Source organism: Chanodichthys erythropterus, chromosome 12 (genome assembly GCF_024489055.1).
Source record: "Chanodichthys erythropterus isolate Z2021 chromosome 12, ASM2448905v1, whole genome shotgun sequence".
Taxonomy (NCBI): domain Eukaryota; kingdom Metazoa; phylum Chordata; class Actinopteri; order Cypriniformes; family Xenocyprididae; genus Chanodichthys; species Chanodichthys erythropterus.
In genome coordinates this window covers 53681755-53703530 of record NC_090232.1, presented here as the reverse complement: position 1 = coordinate 53703530, position 21776 = coordinate 53681755, and the positions used below count along the sequence as shown (strand labels likewise).

The 21776-nt window shown below is 37.1% G+C and overlaps 1 protein-coding gene across 1 annotated transcript; it reads left to right on the top strand.

The window, feature by feature from the left end:
- Positions 1-278: 278 nt before the first annotated feature.
- LOC137032471 (deoxynucleoside triphosphate triphosphohydrolase SAMHD1-like) lies at positions 279-21523 on the top strand. The gene is made up of 15 exons (XM_067404234.1): positions 279-366; positions 5773-5867; positions 6288-6448; positions 6622-6737; positions 6918-6989; positions 7188-7219; positions 13546-13695; positions 13787-13887; positions 14108-14216; positions 14414-14505; positions 19289-19401; positions 19697-19833; positions 19960-20052; positions 21036-21140; positions 21353-21523. Exons 1-15 carry the CDS (start codon positions 279-281, stop codon positions 21521-21523), a joined length of 1635 nt encoding a protein of 544 aa, XP_067260335.1.
- The last annotated feature ends 253 nt before the right edge of the window (positions 21524-21776 follow it).

Here is a 21776-nt window from a genome sequence, read left to right as displayed (position 1 = left end):
ACAAACACATACACAAGAACTATACAGTAAATATTGTGTGATCGGCACCTGCTGAATGTGTTTCCAGCAGCAGTCACTCTGACTCGACTCATTCCCCGTCACTAAAGCTCAACGTTTGTCTGAGACACACCCTCATAGTTTCATGACAAGACTTTCCTTATCATGTAATCCAGTGAGTTGAGTTGCTGAATATATGAAATCTGTACACAGTTGTACAGATCTTTATTGCCTCCTCATCTGAGTTTTTAACAATCCACCAAAAGAAGACAAAAGAGAAGATGCTTCATTCTGAACAAACCAAAAAAACGCTCTCTGATCACAGGAAAAGTCTTCAGCATCTAAAAAAGTCCTATGAAGAAAGTAAAGGTAAGGGACGACATATGTGATTTGATTTAAATTTGGAGTTCATGACACAACCCATTTTCATATGGTAATGTGTATATAGATATAAAATAAACTGAAGGTCATGTGATACATCTATCTCCTACTTCCTTATTTGTGTTTAGAGTAATATCCATCTGTTACTTGTGATTTACAAACCAAGAAAAAAAGTCAATCACAAGATTATTGTTCATGTCTAAGGCAGTTAGTTAATACATACAAATAAAGTTATTTGTTTCATTGGACCACAACTTGACTTGAGATGACACAAAATCCAGCGACTGCAATAGATTTGACAAAGATAGAAAGGAAGCTGTTTACAAAAGAAACGCCCACAGGAATTACGTCAGAAGGGCATACCCAGATAGCAAACAATGATTGAAATAATGTTAAATCAATGTTAATGTATCAACCTTAACCGCACTGAATCAATATTACTTTTGCACCCGCAATTAACGTTGAAAAAAGGTTCAAATTTCAACAATAATAATTTTAATGAAAAGCTAAGAGTCAAACTGCCCAACTAAAGGAAACACTGACCACCAAAATGGTGACCAAACATTTTCAATAAAACATCAACATCTAAACCTGTTATTTCTCAAAAGAACTTCTGCTGAGATCTTGAGAGATTTATTGTCTTCTTTTATCTTCAGTTGATTTCAGGCTGTGTGGCTTTAAGTCAGTTGTAGTTGTGTTTCATTTTCTGAGAGTGCAAGAATGATGAACCAACATGTCTGCTATTTTCTCAAAAATGACATGACATTTCCATTGTTTTTTTTTTTTTTTTTTTTTTGAAATTTCAACATTTTTTCAACATTAATTGTGGGTGCAAAAGTGATTTTGATTCAATGCGGTTAACGCTGACACATTAACATTGATTTAACATTATTTCAATCATTGATGCTATCAGGGATAACCAGAACTTTATCCGCTTGAACTACTTCCTAAAACTAGTCCCACTGCTAAAATATTAAATTAGAAAACTTAACAGTACATGTTTGGTATGGAAACATTTATACTAATGTTAAAATTAACATAAATAAATTAATTAAGCTGCACATTTCTGTAAAGTCTTGCCCCATTCACATCCACTATACACTCTGAGAAAGAATGTGTTAAAACTGACTCAAATTGGGTTAAATTCTTACACATCATTGTGTGAGTTTTGGGACAACACTTTTTGTGTCAATTTTGTCAGGAAGGTTAACCAGAGGTGTAGTCAAGACCAAACCCTCCAAGACTGAGACAAAGACCATTCAAGAGGGAAGTTAATGAGATTTGATTACTCATTAATGAATAATGAAGTGATGATTGAGCATTACTGAAGAAAACACCTGTTGTTAAAAAGCAGAATCACTGAAGGAAAGATGAACAACAAAACAGAAAAAACAAGAACTTCAACAGACTTCCAGCCACAGCCTTCGATGAAATCAAGTGAAGATAAAAGACATTAAATCTCTATAGTTCTAAATGATCTCTGTACAATGTGTTTTTGAAGTCATCTAGATGATCACAACACTACTAGATCTCAAGCTGTAGAATGTACTATAATGAATAATGCAAAATTAATAAAACACAATCTATAGAATTACTCATTAAATACTGGGTGAGAACAGTTAATCAGACATGATAATTAATGACACAATCAACAGGTAAACAACATAACAAACATGTTCGACAAACAGTAAGTGGTAAAAACACCAATAGTAAAAAAAAACCAAGGATTCCAGGAGCCCAACTTAAACAAACGCTGATATAAACCAAACAATTTCAATTAAACATCAATATCTAAGACACTGTTAATTTTCAATAAGAATTTGTGAAAATGTCTGACAGAAATAAAGTCAAACTTATTAGTAATGCTTTTTGTGGAGTTGTTTAATCCTCCGATCTACTGACGATGCTTAAATGAAAGAACACAGACATCATTTCAATAATGACAAACACAATCTACTAAAATCAAATTAGTGTCTGGTTTAAGACATGCTTTTTTGGGGCAGTAAATATTGAGACAAATACCAGTAAATTGACTAGTGTAAACCTTAGTAAATCACTTTGAGTGATTAATTTAAATACTCTCCTCCCAAAAAATTTCAGTCTGAATGTGAAACTCCTTCAAAATGGATATGCAATAATCTCAGCCACAAAAAACAACTGTGAACCAATTTCTCACTGCTGTAAATCCTGACAGTAGTTTTGTAATGCCAAAACAGGGTTTGTGCTGGCGCAAGCTGTTATTAAATCTGACCCTTGATTATGGAATGCCAAACCTGCCAAAATTAAAAATAAATAAATACATAAATAAATATACAAAGAAACGTTAAAAAAAATAAAAAAAATAAAAAATAAAGCAAAAATAAATAAATAAATAATTATTCATTCATACATAAAAAAAAAAAAAAAATCCTGTGAATTTACAGTAAATTACTGGCAAAAAAAGTTGCCAATAATTTACTGTTAATTTTACAGTTCTTTACCATAATCTACAGTATGTTACAGTATGTTGCTGTAAAAATACCATGCACTCAATTAAATCTCGAGTCAACTAATTTCTGACATAAACTAATATTTATAATATGCTAATAATGTGAGCACATATTACTGTGATCTTATTTACAGTTGGACATAACTTATATATTACTGTCCACTAAATTTTTTTGTGGATATAAAAAGAGATTTTCACTGCATAAGCAACTACACAACCACCATCTGTTAAATAAAACAACATGCAAAATATCATCAGTGTCTCTTGATCTTCTCCTGAACTTAAGCACAAGCTCTACTCTTCAGCACAATGGTGACCCACAAAACTCACATTTACGGTAAACTACTGGCAACAGTGTTGCCGGAATATGACTTTTTTTTTTTTTTTTTAAACTTACAGTTCGTTACTGATAAAATATATTTTGTGGGTGTGCCTTTTTATCTTACACCTTTAACCCTTTCAACCCCACAAGAACATCATCTAGTGTCCACACTACAAAGAGTAAAAGTAACATTGATGCTGTGTTGCAGTGAGATAACTAAATGAATATTTAAGTGATGATTGAGCATTAATGATGAACACCTGCTGTTAACAAGCAGAACCACTGAAAAGAGAAACAAGAAACAAGAACAAGAAAAAAAGCAAAAACACAGGAACTTACACATTATACATTATTACTCTTATCAGTTTAACTTTATTCCTACAGAATATCTTATTGAGAACTAACAGAAGTTAATGATCTTATTGATAACTAAGAAGATGTTGATGTTTAATTGAAAATGTTTGGTTTGATGTCACCACTGAGGAGATCAGTGTTTGCTTTAGTTGATCTCTGAGTTACTTTTACATTGCTCATTACAGCAACTATGTGAATCTACAACAGCTTTACAGTAAAAGCTTTTTCAATATAAACCAAAGGATTATAGTTGTCCTGACGTTTAAATCTTTTTAGGCACACACAGACATCAAGAATCAGCCTGTGAATCTCAATGACGGTGACAAGCAACATATTCTGATCAACAGATCAACTCTGAACATTAGAAAACAAGCTGCTAAAAAGTCACATAACAACAGAAAAATAAAAATAGTGAGAATAAAGGAAATTACTAAGAGAAGTCAGCTCATAATTTATTCATGCAGCAATGCATGATGGGAGCCATGGATGAATTTTGATTGGTGGCTCCCAGAATGCACTGCAACATGCTTTTTGATGGTCACCACTGTTGAGATTCACAGGCTGATTCTTGATGCCTGTGTCTAAATGAGATATTTTTTAGAACAACTTTTAAGAAATCGTTTAGATTATATTGAAAATCATTTGCTGTAGAATCACATTCGATAATGTAAATCTAACTCAAAGATTAAATGAGTTCAGTGATTTAGATCAAATAATGATTATGTGAAAACATAACCAACACCACCTGATCATCTTTTCTCTTTGCTCTTTGCTTGTCTGACTGTTATAACTTGGTTACAGCAACCAAGCAAAATCAAACATTAAAAAGTCAAGGGTCAAGAGCTCAACTAAAGCAAACACTCATCTCCATGATGGTGGCTTAAAAATTGTGATTTTCTCCTTTGGTGATTCTGCTTGTTATCATCAGGTGTCTTCAATAATGGTCAATCATCACTCAATTAATTGCTTAAATATCTCATTAACTTTAACACAGCTTCAGTAGGCGGAATTAGAAAGCAAGCTACTAAAAAGTCACATAACAACAAAAAATAAAATAGTGAGAATAAAGGAAATTACTAAGACAATTCATTCACGTGACGTAACTGACAGAATTTTCCTTGCACAGATACACCGACGGCAGCAGCAGAAACAATGTCAGCCTCAGAGGTATGGAACTACTTCAAAATTAATGATGAAAACCCACACATTGCAAACTGCATGCTTTCAATCACAATTCGTTATCGATTAGTGAAGGTGGGATAGGTGGAATCGCGCTGAATGACACAGACCAGAAGCCTCTCTCTCTCGCACGCGCTCTCTCTCTCTTTCTTGCGCGCAATCCCAGTTCTCTCAGACAGCGCGCGATCAGTTCTCCTTGCGCCTGAATGGTCAAATGTACACATAGTTGTCAAAATGTCCATCGTGTGGATTATCTCATGTAAACACAGTCGGTCATGGCTTAAGTGAACATTTGGGTGAAAACAGGATATGTGTCAGTCAGTACGAGTACTCGGTCCTTTAAAAAATGGTATAAATAAAAAATAAATAAAGATTTTTTTAATATATATATATATTTTTTTGTATCTTTATTTATATATTTATTTATTTTTATGCTTTACTTTTTTTTAACACATTTCTTTGCATATGTATCTATTTATTTTATTTATTTGTAATTTTGTCAGGTTTGGCATTCCATACTTGATGTGTTTTATCTTGTTGATTTCATCTAAGGCTGTGGCTGGAAGTCAGTTGTAGGTCTTGTTTTTCTGCTGCATTGTCTCTTCTCTTTTTTTCTGTTCTTGTTTTTTCTCTTTCCTTCAGTGATTCTGCTTGTTAACAGCAGGTGTTCATCACTAATGCGCAATCATCACTCGATTGATTAATTAATTATCTCATTAACTTCATTCTTGAATGGTCTTTTTTGGTCTTTGAGGTTCAGGTCTTGACCACACCTCTGGTCTTGAATAATTTTGGTCTTGGAGGACTGGTCTTCGCTACACCTCTGAGATTAACAAGTTGTGTTGAAACTATACATAACTATGTGTAAAATAAATTAGTTCTTCCAACACAGTTTTATTAATAGTGATACAAAATGTGTAAAATAGAGTGCTACACATAATATGTGGAATGTGTAACTGCATTGCTGAAATGTTTTCTTTCATTGACAAGCTAAGGAAACAAAACTATTGAAAATATACAATGAGGATATAAAATGTCACATTTTTTCCAGAGCCTGAGAAACAACAGTTATGGGAGATCATTAATGATGAATTGCAAGACATCTTGAAGAAATACTCCTTATTCTTCTCAAAAAAACAAATGAAGGTATGTAAATATTATTTCTTTTTTCACAGCCGATATGTATTAAATGTGGATTGTAATTCTCTACCATCAAATTGAAATTTAACATCGCACATGATGTATGTGTTTAAAATAAGCATGACATAAGCATGAATGTACTTTATATTTTGTGGATAACAGAAAGCACCTTTCATGGAAAGAAATTGCTAAAATCTGTGCTTTACTTATTTATTCTTGTGACAAAACTAACTCAGATCAGTTGTGTAAATGAATCAATTACTCAAGTGTTGCCCTGTTGGTCAGGATGCATTTTTCATGTGAAGTGGTCTTCCACAAAAGGAGTTTTGTGGAGCATAAAAATCATTTTGGTCAATGGCCTACATGCTGAGTTGAAAAATCTCTTGTATGTTAGTGTGATAATCTGGTGTGTTTTGCGTACTGTAGATTTTCAACGACCCCATTCATGGTCACATTGAGCTGCACCCCCTGCTGGTGAAGATCACAGATACACCTCAGTTTCAGAGACTCCGTCACATTAAACAGCTTGGAGGAACATATCTGGTGTATCCAGGAGCTTCTCACAATCGCTTCGAACACTCTCTTGGGTGAGATATTATTATATTCACAGCTGAAATTTTGGGTCATTTAAAATAATAATGCACCCTACAATGAATATATATAATAAATTTTCATTGTAGGGTGAATTAGGTTAAGTGTTATTTAGTGCTAAGTAATTTAGAGTTTTTGGTCATGAAGTGGTGTTGTTTGTGTGTGTTAGTGTGGCGTATTTAGCAGGTTGTCTGGTCAAGATTCTTCATGACAATCAGCCGGAGCTCAAAATCACCAAACAGGATTTCCTGAGTGTTCAGATCGCTGGATTGTGTCATGACTTGGGTGAGTAACACTGATGCTTATGGATATATAAAACTTCTGCAACTTTATTACTAAAATCATCAACGGATGTTTGAGTTTTTGTTTTTAAAGTACTGTACTAAAGTATCTATCTATCTATCTATCTATCTATCTATCTATCTATCTATCTATCTATCTATCTATCTATCTATCTATTTTTAGGTCATGGTCCATTTTCCCATGTATTTGATGGTCTGGTTATTCCTAAAGCCAAAAAGATTAAACAAATAAGAGGTGTGTCAGTGTGAAATTAATTCTAATCAGAAGGATCTGTGGACATGCAAATTTCTTGTCATGTCATTGTTATGTTTGGAAAAAGAAAAAAAGAAATGTCTAATTTGTGTGTGCATGTCTAATAAGTGAACCTGAAAGTGTTCAGTAATGTGAAAAATATGACTTACAAATCATCTGAGACCTGCTTCTTATTCTTAGGCTTGCCTGATGAAATCCCTGAGAAGTGGAAGGTGAGAATGAACACATTGCTCATGCAGCCAACTCAGCTAACAGTATTTTGTTATAAGAACATTCTCCAAATATGCAGTGTTGATTTTGGGAATGTAAAAAAAAAAAAATTCTTGACCATTTCCGATCCAGTTTTCTTGACATTAGAGGTTTTATGAAAAGAAAGTAATAAACTCAAACAATGTTTGAGTCATTTGTGTTCCCAGCGGGCAATTGATGTCAAATAGACATCAAATTGAAGTCAAACGGTCATCAAAGAATTGGTCAAAAATGCAAATCAAATTGATGTCAAAACTTGACATTCATTTGATTTGCATTTTTTTTAAACATTTTTTAACACATTGATGTCCTATTCTAGACCACAAGAATAATGACAAAACAGTATTAAATGCAAGACATGTTTTATTAAATCCACTGGTTTATATCAGAATTTTATATATAAATTTTAATCTGATATAAATCATAATAATGTTGCGTTTTGTCTAATCGCATCGGAAAAGAGATTCAAACGTTAGGGCATTTTTATTAGTAAGAACAAAAATTGTAAAACTAACAGTACTCGTGACATTTCAAAATAGACATTTAAAAAAAAACAATAGTTACCTGCGTAATGGATCTAACTCTGTTAAATTACGTTACCTCAGAATCCTTCACTGTAACAAATGGCGGGAAATTTCAATTCACCAAAAAGAACAAAATACTCATTGCAACGTCAAATATTTAATCAAAACACAATCTTCTAAGTTTTCAAAGTTACCCAATTATTTAATGAGATGTTTATTACTCACCTGATAAAAGCACCAACCTTGTCGAGCTGCTTCGACTCGACGTCTTCACCGCACAGCGCGCACTGCCACTAGCCTCTATGTTGTACGCAAGACGTGATGACGTGCATTTCAACGGTCATCAACGTCGTAAATCCTCCAAATAATTTTTTCAAATTATTTTTTTCCGTGTATACATGTATAACATTGTCATATAGGTTTGCATTAAATTACACACAAAAATAAATGTATTAATTGTAGTCCATTCTTCAGCTGCAAAACAACCCGAGAATTTGAAAAAGGCGCCATCTATAGGTGGTATTAGGAATAGAGAATATGAATGGGCATTGTAGGCCCTACATTTTTCAGAATAAAAAAGAAAATAGAATTTCTGAAAAATAAATATGATTTTTTTAAGAACCCTAGCATTGCATCTATCAATTGAAGACAAGAAAATCGAAATAATTTTAAAATATGTAGCCTGTTCACTATGAAAAATTGAATGAAAAATGTACATTTTACTGTACACTCTCAGAAAAAAAGTACAAAATTGGGATTTGTACCTTAAGAGACCAGTTTTGTACCTTTGGTGACAATTTTGTACCTTTATTTAAAAGTACAAAAAATGACCCTTCAAAAAGGGTACAAAATTGGCTTTGACAGCGTACAATCGTTGACTATAATGACATATATATATATATATTACACACACACATGCTGAATTAAAATCAGAATTTATTAAAACCTTTTCATTTTCACATTTTACAACATTTCATTTTAAACACATTTTTAAACATTCCATATGAGTCCATCTTGCCAGGTGTTAAAAAGTAACACTGAAGCAGTGTTAAAGTTAATGAGATAATTGATTGATGATTGAGTGATGATTGACAATTAGTGGAGACACCTGATGTTAATAAGCAGAATCACTGAAGAAACAACAAGAGAAAAAGAGAGAGACACAACAACTACAACTGACTTCCAGCCATTAAACATTATTACACTTATTATTAACCAGTTTGATTTGATTTCTGTCACACATCAACAAAAGTTCTTATTGAGAATGAACAGATGTTTAGATGTTAATGTTTGAATTAAAGTTTAGTTTGGAGTCACCATGATGGTGAAAAGCATTTCCTTTAGTTGGGCTCTTGACTCTATTTATTTACATTAATTTATCTCTGGCTGCTCCAACTTTGTGTTTGTAGAGTACATTTGTCATGGCTAGAGAAATTAAGACCTGAGCTGTGTTTCCCAAAAGTGCTGTGAGCCAAAGTTGATCAATTTAGGTTTACAATGCTTTGGGAAGCACAGTTATAATGGTTGTGTTTTCTCATTGTGAAATGGTCAGATTCATTGGTGACATCCAGTATTAACTGGTGATATAGATGTTATATTATTTCTTTATAGTAAATCTCTGTTACCGCTTGAGATCCAGCAGAGCTTTTATAATCTGAAGGGTTTTTTTTTTTTTTAAACACACAGACATCAAGAATCAGCATATGACCCTCAACAATGGTGACAATCAAACAAAGTGCTTCATGTTGCAGTGCATGATGGGAGCCACCAATCAAAACTCATCCATGGCTCCCATCATGCATTGCTGCATGAATAAATGATGCAGCTGAATTGTCCTGTAATTTTCGTAGATTGTTCATGTTTGCTTTATTTTTCTGTTGTTTTGTTGTGACAGTAGCTTGTTTTGTGATGTTCAGAGTTGATCTGTTTGTCAGTATTTTGTATTTATTTATTGTCACCGTTCTTGAGAATCAGATGCTGATTCTTGATGTCTGTGTGTGTTTAAACACTGAAGCTTCAGTGGGTAATGTATTATTCTTAAAAGAAAAAAAATTCATACTATTGTTGGATCTCAAGCTGTAAATTCACAGGACTACAATCATTAATACTAAAGCTACACATCAAGCAAACGGTCAGAGATTTAGACTCTAAACGACATCAGGCCACTGCATGATGATAAAATCATCAACAAATTATATTTTGACCAGATCATTTTTTCTCTGACCATAACAAATGTGCTTTACAGACACAAAGTTGGAGCAGCCAGAGTAAAATTAATAATAAAAGGTAAAGAGTCAAGAGCCCAACTAAAGCAAACGCTGACCTCTTTCATGGTGACTTGAAATGAAACATTCATAAAACATTAATTAACACCTTTTTTCTCTCTTTCCTTCAGTGATTCTGCTTATTAACATCAGGTGTCTCCACTAATTGTCAATCATCACTCAATCATCAATCAATTATCTCATTAACTTTAACACTGCTTCAGTGTTACTTTTTAACACCCGGCAAGATGGACTCATATGGAATGTTTAAAAATGTGTTTAAAATGAAATGTTGTAAAATGTGAAAATGAAAAGGTTTTAATAAATTCTGATTTTAATTCAGCATGTGTGTGTGTAAAATATATATATATATCTCATTATATTGTCAATGATTGTACGCTGTCAAAACCAAATGTACCCTTTTTGAAGGGTCAATTTTTGTACTTTTAAATAAAGGTACAAAATTGTCACCAAAGGTACAAAACTGGTCTGTTAAAGTACAAATCACAAGGGTACAAATTTGTACCTTTGTACCATTGTACTCCTAAAGGTACAATTTTGTACTTTTTTTTCTGAGAGTGTACAGTAAAATTTACATTTTTCATTACATTTTTCATAGTGAACAGGCTACATATTTTAAAATTATTTCGATTTTCTTGTCTTCAACTGATAGATGCAATGCTAGGGTTCTTAAAAAAATCATATTTATTTTTCAGAAATTCTATTTTCTTTTTTATTCTGAAAAATGTAGGGCCTACAATGCCCATTCATATTCTCTATTCCTAATACCACCTATAGATGGCGCCTTTTTCACATTCTCGGGTTGTTTTGCAGCTGAAGAATGGACTACAATTAATAAATGTATTTTTGTGTGTAATTTAATGCAAACCTATATGACAATGTTATACATGTATACACGGGAAAAAAAAGAAAAGAAAAATTATTTGGAGGATTTACGACGTTGATGACCGTTGAAATGCACGTCATCACGTCTTGCGTACAACATAGAGGCTAGTGGCAGTGCGCGCTGTGCGGTGAAGACGTCAGGTCGAAGCAGCTCGACAAGGTTGGTGCTTTTATCAGGTGAGTAATAAACATCTCATTAAATAATTGGGTAACTTTGAAAACTTAGAAGATTGTGTTTTGATTAAATATTTGACGTTGCAATGAGTATTTTGTTCTTTTTGGTGAATTGAAATTTCCCGCCATTTGTTACAGTGAAGGATTCTGAGGTAACGTAATTTAACAGAGTTAGATCCATTACGCAGGTAACTATTGTTTTTTTTTAAATGTCTATTTTGAAATGTCACGAGTACTGTTAGTTTTACAATTTTTGTTCTTACTAATAAAAATGCCCTAACGTTTGAATCTCTTTTCCGATGCGATTAGACAAAACGCAACATTATTATGATTTATATCAGATTAAAATTTATATATAAAATTCTGATATAAACCAGTGGATTTAATAAAACATGTCTTGCATTTAATACTGTTTTGTCATTATTCTTGTGGTCTAGAATAGGACATCAATGTGTTAAAAAATGTTTAAAAAAAATGCAAATCAAATGAATGTCAAGTTTTGACATCAATTTGATTTGCATTTTTGACCAATTCTTTGATGACTGTTTGACTTCAATTTGATATCTATTTGACATCAAGGTGCCCGCTGGGTTAGATCATCCAAAACTATTTGAAAGTTGAATAAGACACACTTAGACATCAGATCGTCATGATAAACATGGCCAAAGTTTCAAAACATGAGTTGGACATATGACAGAGTATTTCTGTGCCAAATATACAACTTCCACTTGTGGACATTTTGCCGAATTTTCTCGAGTATGGCCCTTTGAAGGCTGCATCATCGGTCTCATTTAAGAAAAATAACCGTTAGATTGCAAAGTAAGAAAGACATTACAGTATTTTACACTTCACAGTGAATATCAGTCAATTTTATTACAGTTACTTTTCTTAAATATGACATCCTTGATGAAGTATTCAGCCTTCAAATGCGATCTCCGGAGGACACAGCCTCCGAAATGTGACGCAGCTCCTGTCACCGAAGGAGAATGTTTTTGGTTGTGAGGGAAAGATGACCTTTTTCAGCTTCCCAAAGAACCCAGTGTTAAGGGAACAGTGGATGAAGTTTGTTTTTCTGGGGCAGCAATGGAGTTGTGCACGTATGTTTGTTTGTTCCTGGCAATTCTGTGATGAATACTTTGTAAACAAGTCCCAGTTCAGAGCTGGATTTGCAGATCAGTGGCATTGAGTAAAGCTGCTTCAGATGTCTGTGTTTTGTTGGCAGTCAGCGCAAGTGCATATAATGTAAACAACACAAACGTTTTTGTTCCCTTTTTATTTATAATGATGTCGCTATGTTAAGCGTATCTATATTTTATAAATATGATAAAACTAAAGACTTTTCTGAGATATGAAGGATGCATTGTTACTCTATATGTACTCAAGCTTAACATGAGATTGGCAGAAACTGTGTGTGTTAAACCTCTGTTAGTTCTCAGTAAGATCTTCTGTAGATGTGTGACAGAAATAAAGTCAGTCTGGTTAGTAATAAGTGAAGCTGGTAATGCTGTTTGTGGAGTTGTTGAATCAGATCTTCAGAGATTTAATGTCTTTTATCTTCAGTTCATCTAAGGCTGTGGCTGAAGAAAGTTGTAGTTTGTGTTCTTATTTCTCTTTCTTTCAGTGTTTGTTCACAGCAGGTGTTTGAATGATTGAAAGAATGTTTCAGGAACATCATACTAACCTTTAAATAACATTCTACTAACATTAAGGAAACTGGACATTTTCATTTTCTTGGAATGTTACAAATCAACGTTCCTACAATGTTGAATTTTAGATCAAAATTAAGTTGAAAGAACGTTTGAGGAACGTTATACCTTATAAAAACGTTCCTGTAACATCAAGAAAATTGGATGTTTTTAATGTTCCCACAACCAACACTGAATATTTAGAGAACGTTCTTATAACACAATTCTGTTAGCTGGGATGCAATTGCACAGCAACAACTCCAGTGTTAAATAAACTCTCCTGGGAGTATATGTGTGTCCACACTCAAGAGTGTTAAAGTGTTTGAATAAGAGTGTTAAATTAACTGAGGCAGTGTTAAAGTTAATGAGATAATTAAATGATTAACCGAGTGATGATTGACCATTATTGAAGATACTGATGTTAACAAGCAGAATCACCAAAGGAGAAAATCACACTAAAGTCACCATAATTGAGATCAGTGTGTGTTTTAGTTGAGCTCTTGACCCTTGACTTTTTAACTGGTTAACATCAGGTATCTCCAGTAATGGTCAATCATCACTCAATTAATTACTTAATTATCTCATTAATTTTAACCCTACTGCAGTGTTCATTTAACACTCTTGAGTATGGACTCATATACTCCCAGGAGAGTTCATTTAACACTGGAGTTTTTGCTGTGTGGACTCTGTATTTGATGTATTTAAGATCTCATCTGTCTTTGTGTCTTTACTGCAGCATGAGCAGATGTCAGTGCAGATGTTTGATGACATTGTGAAGAGTCTGAAGGCTGAGAATGAAGATGTGTTGAAAGAGCACGGACTGGATGATAGAGACGTCATCTTCATTAAAGAGTTAATCGAAGGGGCAAAAGCTTCAGCTGCTGAGGTTCATACTGATACTCCAGATGTGTTAATAAAACTGAATGATACCTTTAGTGGAAAATGTTGAAGTGAAACAGACATGCTTTTCATTTCAGTGGACATACAAGGGCAGAGATGAAGACAAATCCTTCCTGTATGAGATTGTGGCAAACAAACAGAACGGCATTGATGTGGACAAATGGGACTATTTTGCACGGTAATCATTATTAGACATTTTGATTGGCTGATGACAACACAAGAACACATAGTAGCAAATATAAGACCATATTCACAGCTTGAATTCAGCCTTGTTTTAATCTCTTGTAGGTCCGTTTAAAATAAAGTTACCTGTGAACTAATGCAAACAGAGCCAAGCTGATATTTATATATTATCTATGCATTGTATTTTATTTTTGTATTTGATACTCATTTCTCAGAGACTGTCATCACCTCGGCATTCATAACAGTTTCGACCACCAGCGGTTGTTGAAGTTTGCTCGAGTCTGTGAAGTGAACGGGAGAAATCACATCTGCTTCAGGGACAAGGTGCCTGATACAAAACTGACATTACATGATTTATACAAATTTCATAATATCATTTTTTTTCCTTTTGTTCAGCTATCTTGTTTATTATTATTTATTTTTTTTAAATCTAAAAAAGCGACAAAATTAACAGATTTCAAGTTGATGAATTTGTCATTGTATCATGGGATCTGTGACACTGGTGTTTGTGTGTCTAACAGGAGGCAGATAATGTTTATGACATGTTTCGCACCCGATACACTCTCCATCGCCAGGCCTACCAGCACAAGATCTGCAACATCATTGAAGAAATGTGAGTCTCTGTTTGCAGTGAACGTCCCACTGTACACACTTTAACATCCTTTGCTCATTGCTTATTATTCTTTACATGACCTTACACAAATTCTGCATTAGACCATTGACTGCACAAATTCCCCCAAATTTTTCTGGTTAAATTAAATTTTAAATTAAATTATATCTAATTAACTGAAATCATGATTTTTTTTTCATCAGAAAATCTGTGTTGTGTTTTTATTTTTTTGATAATCAAATGAAGGCATAAAACATATATTCATCTTGTAATCAAATGGAAATTAAACAAACCCTTTTATTCTTTTAGCAAACATAGTGCTGCACAACAGAGGTTTAGTAATGAAAACATGGAGTGCATGGAGTGCTGTCATTGGGAGTGCAGCACGCCCGGGTAGCTCTCAAGGGAGCTGCTTGTGCGCACTGTGAAGCTCTGCCGATTAGAGTGCTGCGCTCCCGCTTGGCTGTGTTTGATGAGGCCGGCCAGGCTCGCGAGCCCCACGGTTCGGGTCCTGGCTTAGATCGTGGGGCTCGCAGATGGAACTGGCAGGAGGGCGTGAGACTGCTGCGGCACCTTCTCAGCCCTCGTCTGATAGTTCCGATGTTCCCGCTCGCCGTGCGGAAGCCTGCCCCCTGGCGGCTTCTTCTGCATGGGAGGAGAACCCAATGTTTGAGCCTTCTGATTCTGAGGAATTAGATGTGCTTGGCATCGAGGCAGGTGAAATGGTAGAGAGCTCGCCACTACATTCACCTGCATGTGAGGAGCTTGTTGATGTGTTAACACGTGCTGTGGCCATCTTAATGTTGACTGGCCACAAGAAAGCCAGGAAGTGCAAGTCAAAAGTAAATTAGATGAGCGCTTCCTGCAACACAGATCTCAGTCACAACGTCAGGGTTTACCATTTTTTCCTGACTTACACAATGAGTATCTCCCTCAGGTCGATTTGAGAAATGTCCTTCAGGCGGAAAAGACTTCAGGAAAAAGGTCCTAGTCGTTGCAGGGCCTCTGAGGGTTGTCCCCCCCGGGGTGGAACGATCGAGGTCATTTCCACCTCGGAACCCTCAGGAAATCGATGTTGGATTCCCGCCGTCCAGTAAGCTTCGACCACATCGATTTCTGGTGAACGGATGCTGCAGTGTCCACCCCAAAGGCTTGTGGCCTGGCAGCGACAGCGTCCGCACACAGAAAATCGTTTTCGATCTTTTCCTGCCGGTATTCCTCTTCAGGGGATCATGAATGACACTTGAAGAACACCCGAGGTCAGCCTCGAGAGGCTGATTCCCTTAGTAGATTATATCGGGGCATGGCAATGCCTTCCGAATGTATCTCCATGGGTCCTGCGTACAGTAGTAAAGGGGTACAGACTGCAGTTCGGTTGCCGCCCCTCAAAGTTCAGTGGGGTGGTCTGGACAGTGGTGGACTCAGAGCAGGGTAAGGTGATGGAACAGGAAGTTCACTCCCTGTTGGCAAAGGAGGCCATAGAACGTGTTCCTCTGCCAGACAGGGAGTCCGGGTTCTACAGCCGGTACTTCATAGTTCCCAAGAAGGATGGGGGGTTGCGTCCAATTTTAGATCTCAGGCACTTGAATCGTTCTCTGAGGAGATTCAGGTTCAAGATGCTCACAATTCCAGCCATCGTGAGTCAGATCCAGTCCGAGGACTGGTTTGTCACGATAGATCTGAAGGACGCATACTTCCATGTTTCCATCCTTCCATGTCACAGGAAGTTCCTGAGGTTCGCTTTCGGGGGCGAAGCGTACCAATATCGGGTTCTTCCGTTTGGCCTAGCTCTCTCCCCTCGCACATTCACCAAGTGCATGGACGCAACTCTAGCGCCACTGAGGCTTCAGGGCATCCGTGTGCTAAATTATATCGACGACTGGCTTATTCTGGCCCAGTCTCGAGAGATGGCAGTTTGGCATCGAGATGTCGTCCTTGGCCACATTCAGAGCTTGGGGTTGAGACTCAACACGAAAAAGAGCGTGTTGTCACCCGCCCAGAGGACCACGTTCCTGGGGGTGGTATGGGACTTGACAACGATGCGGGCATAATTATCTCCTGCTCGTGTCGAGTCCATCCTGGCAATGGTCTTCAGGATAAAGCTAGGCCACGCTATCACTGTAAAACATTTCCAAAGACTGCTGGGGCTCATGGCAGCTGCGTCCAACATAATACCTTTTGGTCTTCTGCACATGAGACCCCTACAGAACCAAGGGGTTTTCCTCGAGAGGGAATCCATTCCGTATGATCAGGGTCACGCGCTGTTGCCTTCATGCCCTCTCCATATGGAAGAAACCTTGGTTTCTGTCCCAAGGCCCAGTATTGGGAGTGTCATGTCGCCGAAAAGTCGTTTCAACAGACGCATCCCTTACAGGTTGGGGCGCGGTCATGGACGGCCGCTTTGCGAGAGGTCTGTGGCAGGCCCAGCATTCCAGATGGCACATAAATTGCCTGGAATTGCTGGTGGTCTACGAGGCTCTGAGGAGCTTTCTCCCAGATCTCAGCGGTCACCATGTCCTGATACTAGCAGACAATATGTTGGTGGTCTCGTATTTGAACCATCAGGGGGGTCTGAGGTTGCGCCCTCTGTGCAGACTGGCGCATTAGATCCTCCTGTGGTCCCAGGGGAAACTGTCATCTCTCAGAGCAATGTATTTCCCCGGGGACCAGAACCAGGGAGCAGACATCCTGTCGAGGCAGGGGTTGAGGCCCGGGGAATGGAGACTTCACCCCGAGGTGGTGAAGTCGATATGCGAGAGGTACGGCCCAATGGAGGTGGATTTGTTTGCGTCTCGAGAGACGACCCACTGTCCACTCCCTTGGGGTTGGATGCCATGGCACAGACATGGCCGAGGCTACGCCTGTACGCTTTTCAGGCATAGAAGGGGTCAGTCTATTGCTGGTAGCCCCATTCTGGTCTGGTCTGGTTCTCAGACATCATGTCACTCCTGGCAGGCCAGCCGTGGCAGATTCCTCTGAGGAGGGATCTGCTGTCTCAGGCAGGGGGCACGATATTTCACCCTCGGCCAGAGCTGTGGAAACTGTGAGTCTGGCCCCTGAGGGGGCTCAGTACCTAGAGGCTGGCCTGTCGGCTGGAGTGGTCGAGACCATACTAAGTTCCAGGGCTCCTTCTACGAGGAAATTCTATAGCCTAAAGTGGAATGTGTTTTCCACTTGGTGTAGAGAGCATCGATTGGACCCAGTTAACTACCCGGTGGCTTCAGTACTGGAGTTCCTCCAAGATCGCTTCTCTGCTGGTCTTACCCAGTCCACACTAAAGGTGTACGTGGCTGCTATTGAGGCTTTCCACGCTCCTTTAAGTGATGGGCCTCTGGGGGGGCACCAGCTGGTCGTACGTTTCCTCCGTGGTACTTTAATTATGAGGCCTGCAACTCGTTCCAGTGTCCCAACTTGGGATCTGGCAGTAGTTCTTGAAGGGCTGTCTCTTACCCCCTTCGAACCTCTTGAGTCGGCTACGGCAAAGAACCTGACATTGAAGATGGTCTTTCTCCTAGCGAGAAAGACCATTCTCCTCCTTTCTCCTTTTTACTTCGCTCAAGAGAGTGGGGGATCTCCAGGCCTTGTCTATCTTGCCGACTTGCCTGGAGTTTGCCCCTGGGAGAGTTAAGGCCATTTTACACCCTTGGCCTGGCTATGTGCCCAAGGTGCCATCTAATGTGGCATGGCCAGTGGTTCTTCAGGCCTTTCATCCTCCACCTCATGTGTCGGCGGAAGAGGAGAGGCTTCATCCGAGTTGAACATTTTTATTGAAAAGTCCTCTCACTGGAGGAGGTCAGAACAGTTGTTGGTGTGCTTTGGATCACCCAAGAATGGACTTCCTGCTTCCAAGGAGACGATTAGTAATTGGATTATTCAGGCTATTGCCTCGGAATATCAGGTGCGCTGGGTGGTCCACCCCGCATACTTTCTTCAGGTTTTATATCCTGCATGTTCCCTCCACACCGGGTGCACAAGTGCTCTCGTCCTAAGTTGTGCCTGGTTCAGCTTCACACTAGGACAGGCATGTTTCGGTGTGGCATAGTGGGTATCCGTTCCCCAAAGTGTCGTTACCAGCGTAGTGCGAGTTCCCTCGAAAGGGAACGTCTCGGGTTACGTCTGTAACCCTTGTTCCCTGAGAAAGGGAATGAGACACTGCGTCTCTTTGCCACACCTCTTATGCCTGGGAGTGGCTTGCTTCATCGCAAAGCTAACTCTGTTGTGTGCCGGTGTCCCTTTGTAGCTTCCGTGTATGCCGTCACATGTTACGTCATGACGCAACAACAATCAGGATTGGAATAGTTTCATTCATACTTCAGACGTGCTATGTTGGGGGGGAATCCCCAAAGTGTCGTTACCGACACAGTGTCTCGTTCCCTTTCTCAGGGAACAAGGGTTACAGTCGTAACCCGAGACATTTTCTCATACCTTGACAAAGGCTTTTGCCGAAACGTTGGTTAATAAACTATTCACAAGTTGAGTGTGCGATCATATATTTTTTATACACATTTGAATTCATCTCTCCTGACTGGCACCTGGTAGTGCGTTTGTTTTCCTTTTTCTAAAATTTTCTCATATGAAACCATAAAATGCTCATGATTTAATTCTCAGAGCAGCTCTGGAGATTAAGTTCATGTGTTCATGTCATAATACAGTGAGACGGCAGACGTTGAAAACATTGCAAGTCTGTCTGCGTGTTCTGCATCATGGAAATCATGGGGCTCTACACTTAAGTTTCCACAGCATACATGGTACAACACACTAACTCATTTGTTTTTCTATGTGTCAGGTTTGCTGAAGCACTCGTGCTAGCTGATCGTGACCTTCATGAAGGAAAACCTGAAGATATGCTGAAGATTTCTGAAGCCATAAAGACGGCAGAGGAATACAGCAAACTCACAGGTCAGCTGAAAGCAGAAAAAAACAAAAAAAACAACAAAAAAAACCTTAAAAATGTACCCACCTTTCTCTGAACGAGTCTGCTAAAAAGTGAGTGACACGTCTGGTTTTGGGAATGTATACTCAAAAGGACAAATCATTTCAGATAAATAAGGCTGCACTTCAAATAAATGAGCCATAATTTTTCCATCATTCTCCATTTTTATCTGTTGTAAATAATATAATAATGTAATGGTCTAAAGAAAATCATATGTTAATAATTTATACTATTTAACTAAAATGTTGAACCTTCTGTCAGATGAGATCTTTGAACAGATCTCATCCTCCACTGCTGATAATCTAAAGAAATCCAGAGACATCCTGAAGAAGATCGTCAGAAGAAAACTGCCAAAGTTTGTGGGAGAAGCTCGACTGACTGAGAAAGAAATGGAAAAGGTTAGAAACAAAAAATGCATTGGTTTAATGACTGATAATGGCCATATTTAATAGACACATGACTTTATTAAGACAGTATTTACTGTACAGTATACCTGACAAATACTTTCAAATCTGAAAATTCAGGAAGAGCTGAAGAAGACATGGGAAGCCGCAGTGAAGAATTACAATCCTACTGACCCAACTGTTTCTCTGAATGCTGAAGATTTACCAGTTTATGTAAGTTATGTACACTGTAAAAAAAAAAAAAAAAAAGTCAGGAATTTACAGGATTAAAGAGTATTATTTTAGAAAAAAATACTGTAGTCAGCAATTTACAGTGAAATTAGTAATAATAAATTAATAATACACTTTATTTTATATAGCGCCTTTAGAAGTTGCGTCTCAAAGTGCTTTACAAGAACATACAAAAAAAAACAAAAAAAAAACATTGAAATAAAAAATAGAAACATACATTAAAACACATTTAAGAAACAAGGCATTTAATTAAGGCATGCTGGGGTCATTTAAAACAATAAGCTAGAATATAAAATAAGCTGATTTTAAGTTAGTCAGACTGCATATTATTAACATTATTTCAGCTTAAAGATTTACCAGTGTCTTATTTCAAATTCATAATTGTTTGTAGATGGATATTTCACAACAATGAAGCAGCTGCTGAGATTTATCTTTGAAATTCCGCACATTACGAAATAAACAAACAACAGAAACTACTAAAAGTGAAACAAATATAAATTGAGCAGCACAGATAAAACCGACAAGAATCAAGAAACTCCACAGCATCATTCATGCCGCAATGCATGCTGGGTACCTTCTTAGCACTGTAGAAATACAGTATGATGCTGTTTGTTTACAGTAATTTTATTTATTTCTTTGTTTAGTTCTCCAATATTGTAAACTCACAGTAAAGCCAGGCTTGACTGAAATTGGCAGTAAAGTACTGTAGAATTTACAAGAAATGTCCAAGAGCATTAGATACAAGGGAAGTCCTACTGTGAAATTACTGTGAAACTAATGCAATTATTAAGCTGGAATATACTGTAATTTCACACTAAATTTTTAATAGTGATTCAGTGCTTAAACTAGATTGAAAGTGATTAAGATGCAGTTTTTGCTTTGAAATAAAACATACAACTGTTAAGTGAATCCATCCCTTCACCTCTGCCTTCACATCTTCACAAACTATTTCATCTCTTATTCAGGTGGTTGATCTGGATCACGGCATGAAGGACAAAAACCCCATTGATTCTGTCTATTTCTACAGCAAGAGGAAACCCAATGAAGCTTCTACCATTAAAGATTATCAGGCAATCATGACACTCAAACTGTTTTATTCACTGAAGAATTTTTACAAATGGGAGACATTCATTCCTTAACAATGGTACCTTTAGTAATCCCATTGGACTGGAGCTTGAGCTTTGTCTCGTTGGGCTCAGTGAAGTTTATATTGTAGTTCATTTACTTCATGATCAAGCATCTTTAGAAAACTCATGGTGTGATTTTTGTCTTGAATTGACAGCTGTCCAGTTTCCTGCCGAAGAGGTTCAATGAAGAGCTTGTCAGAGTTTATTACAGAAGAACTGATGATCAGACAGCTGAAGATAAGGAGGAGGAGAAGAAGAAGGTGGAAGAGGCAGAGAAGTGCTTTCAGAGATGGCGTGAAGATATTTTACAACCACTGAGTGAATGATTTATAATATCCAAAGTATATGACTGATCAATCATGTCTGTGCTACTGAAGAAACATACGGATTATGAAAATATAGAGGAAAAGATTTTAAAATCACAGAGTGTTAATTATAGAATGTGAATTGTGTTTTAATTCAGTCAGTAGAAGAACTTTTCATTGTAATTCAGCAGAGCAGATCACTGCTTTTATAAAAATATAGGGCCAGTTTAATAAAGGCCATATCTGGTAATTGTGGGTAATATTAGGGAAATGA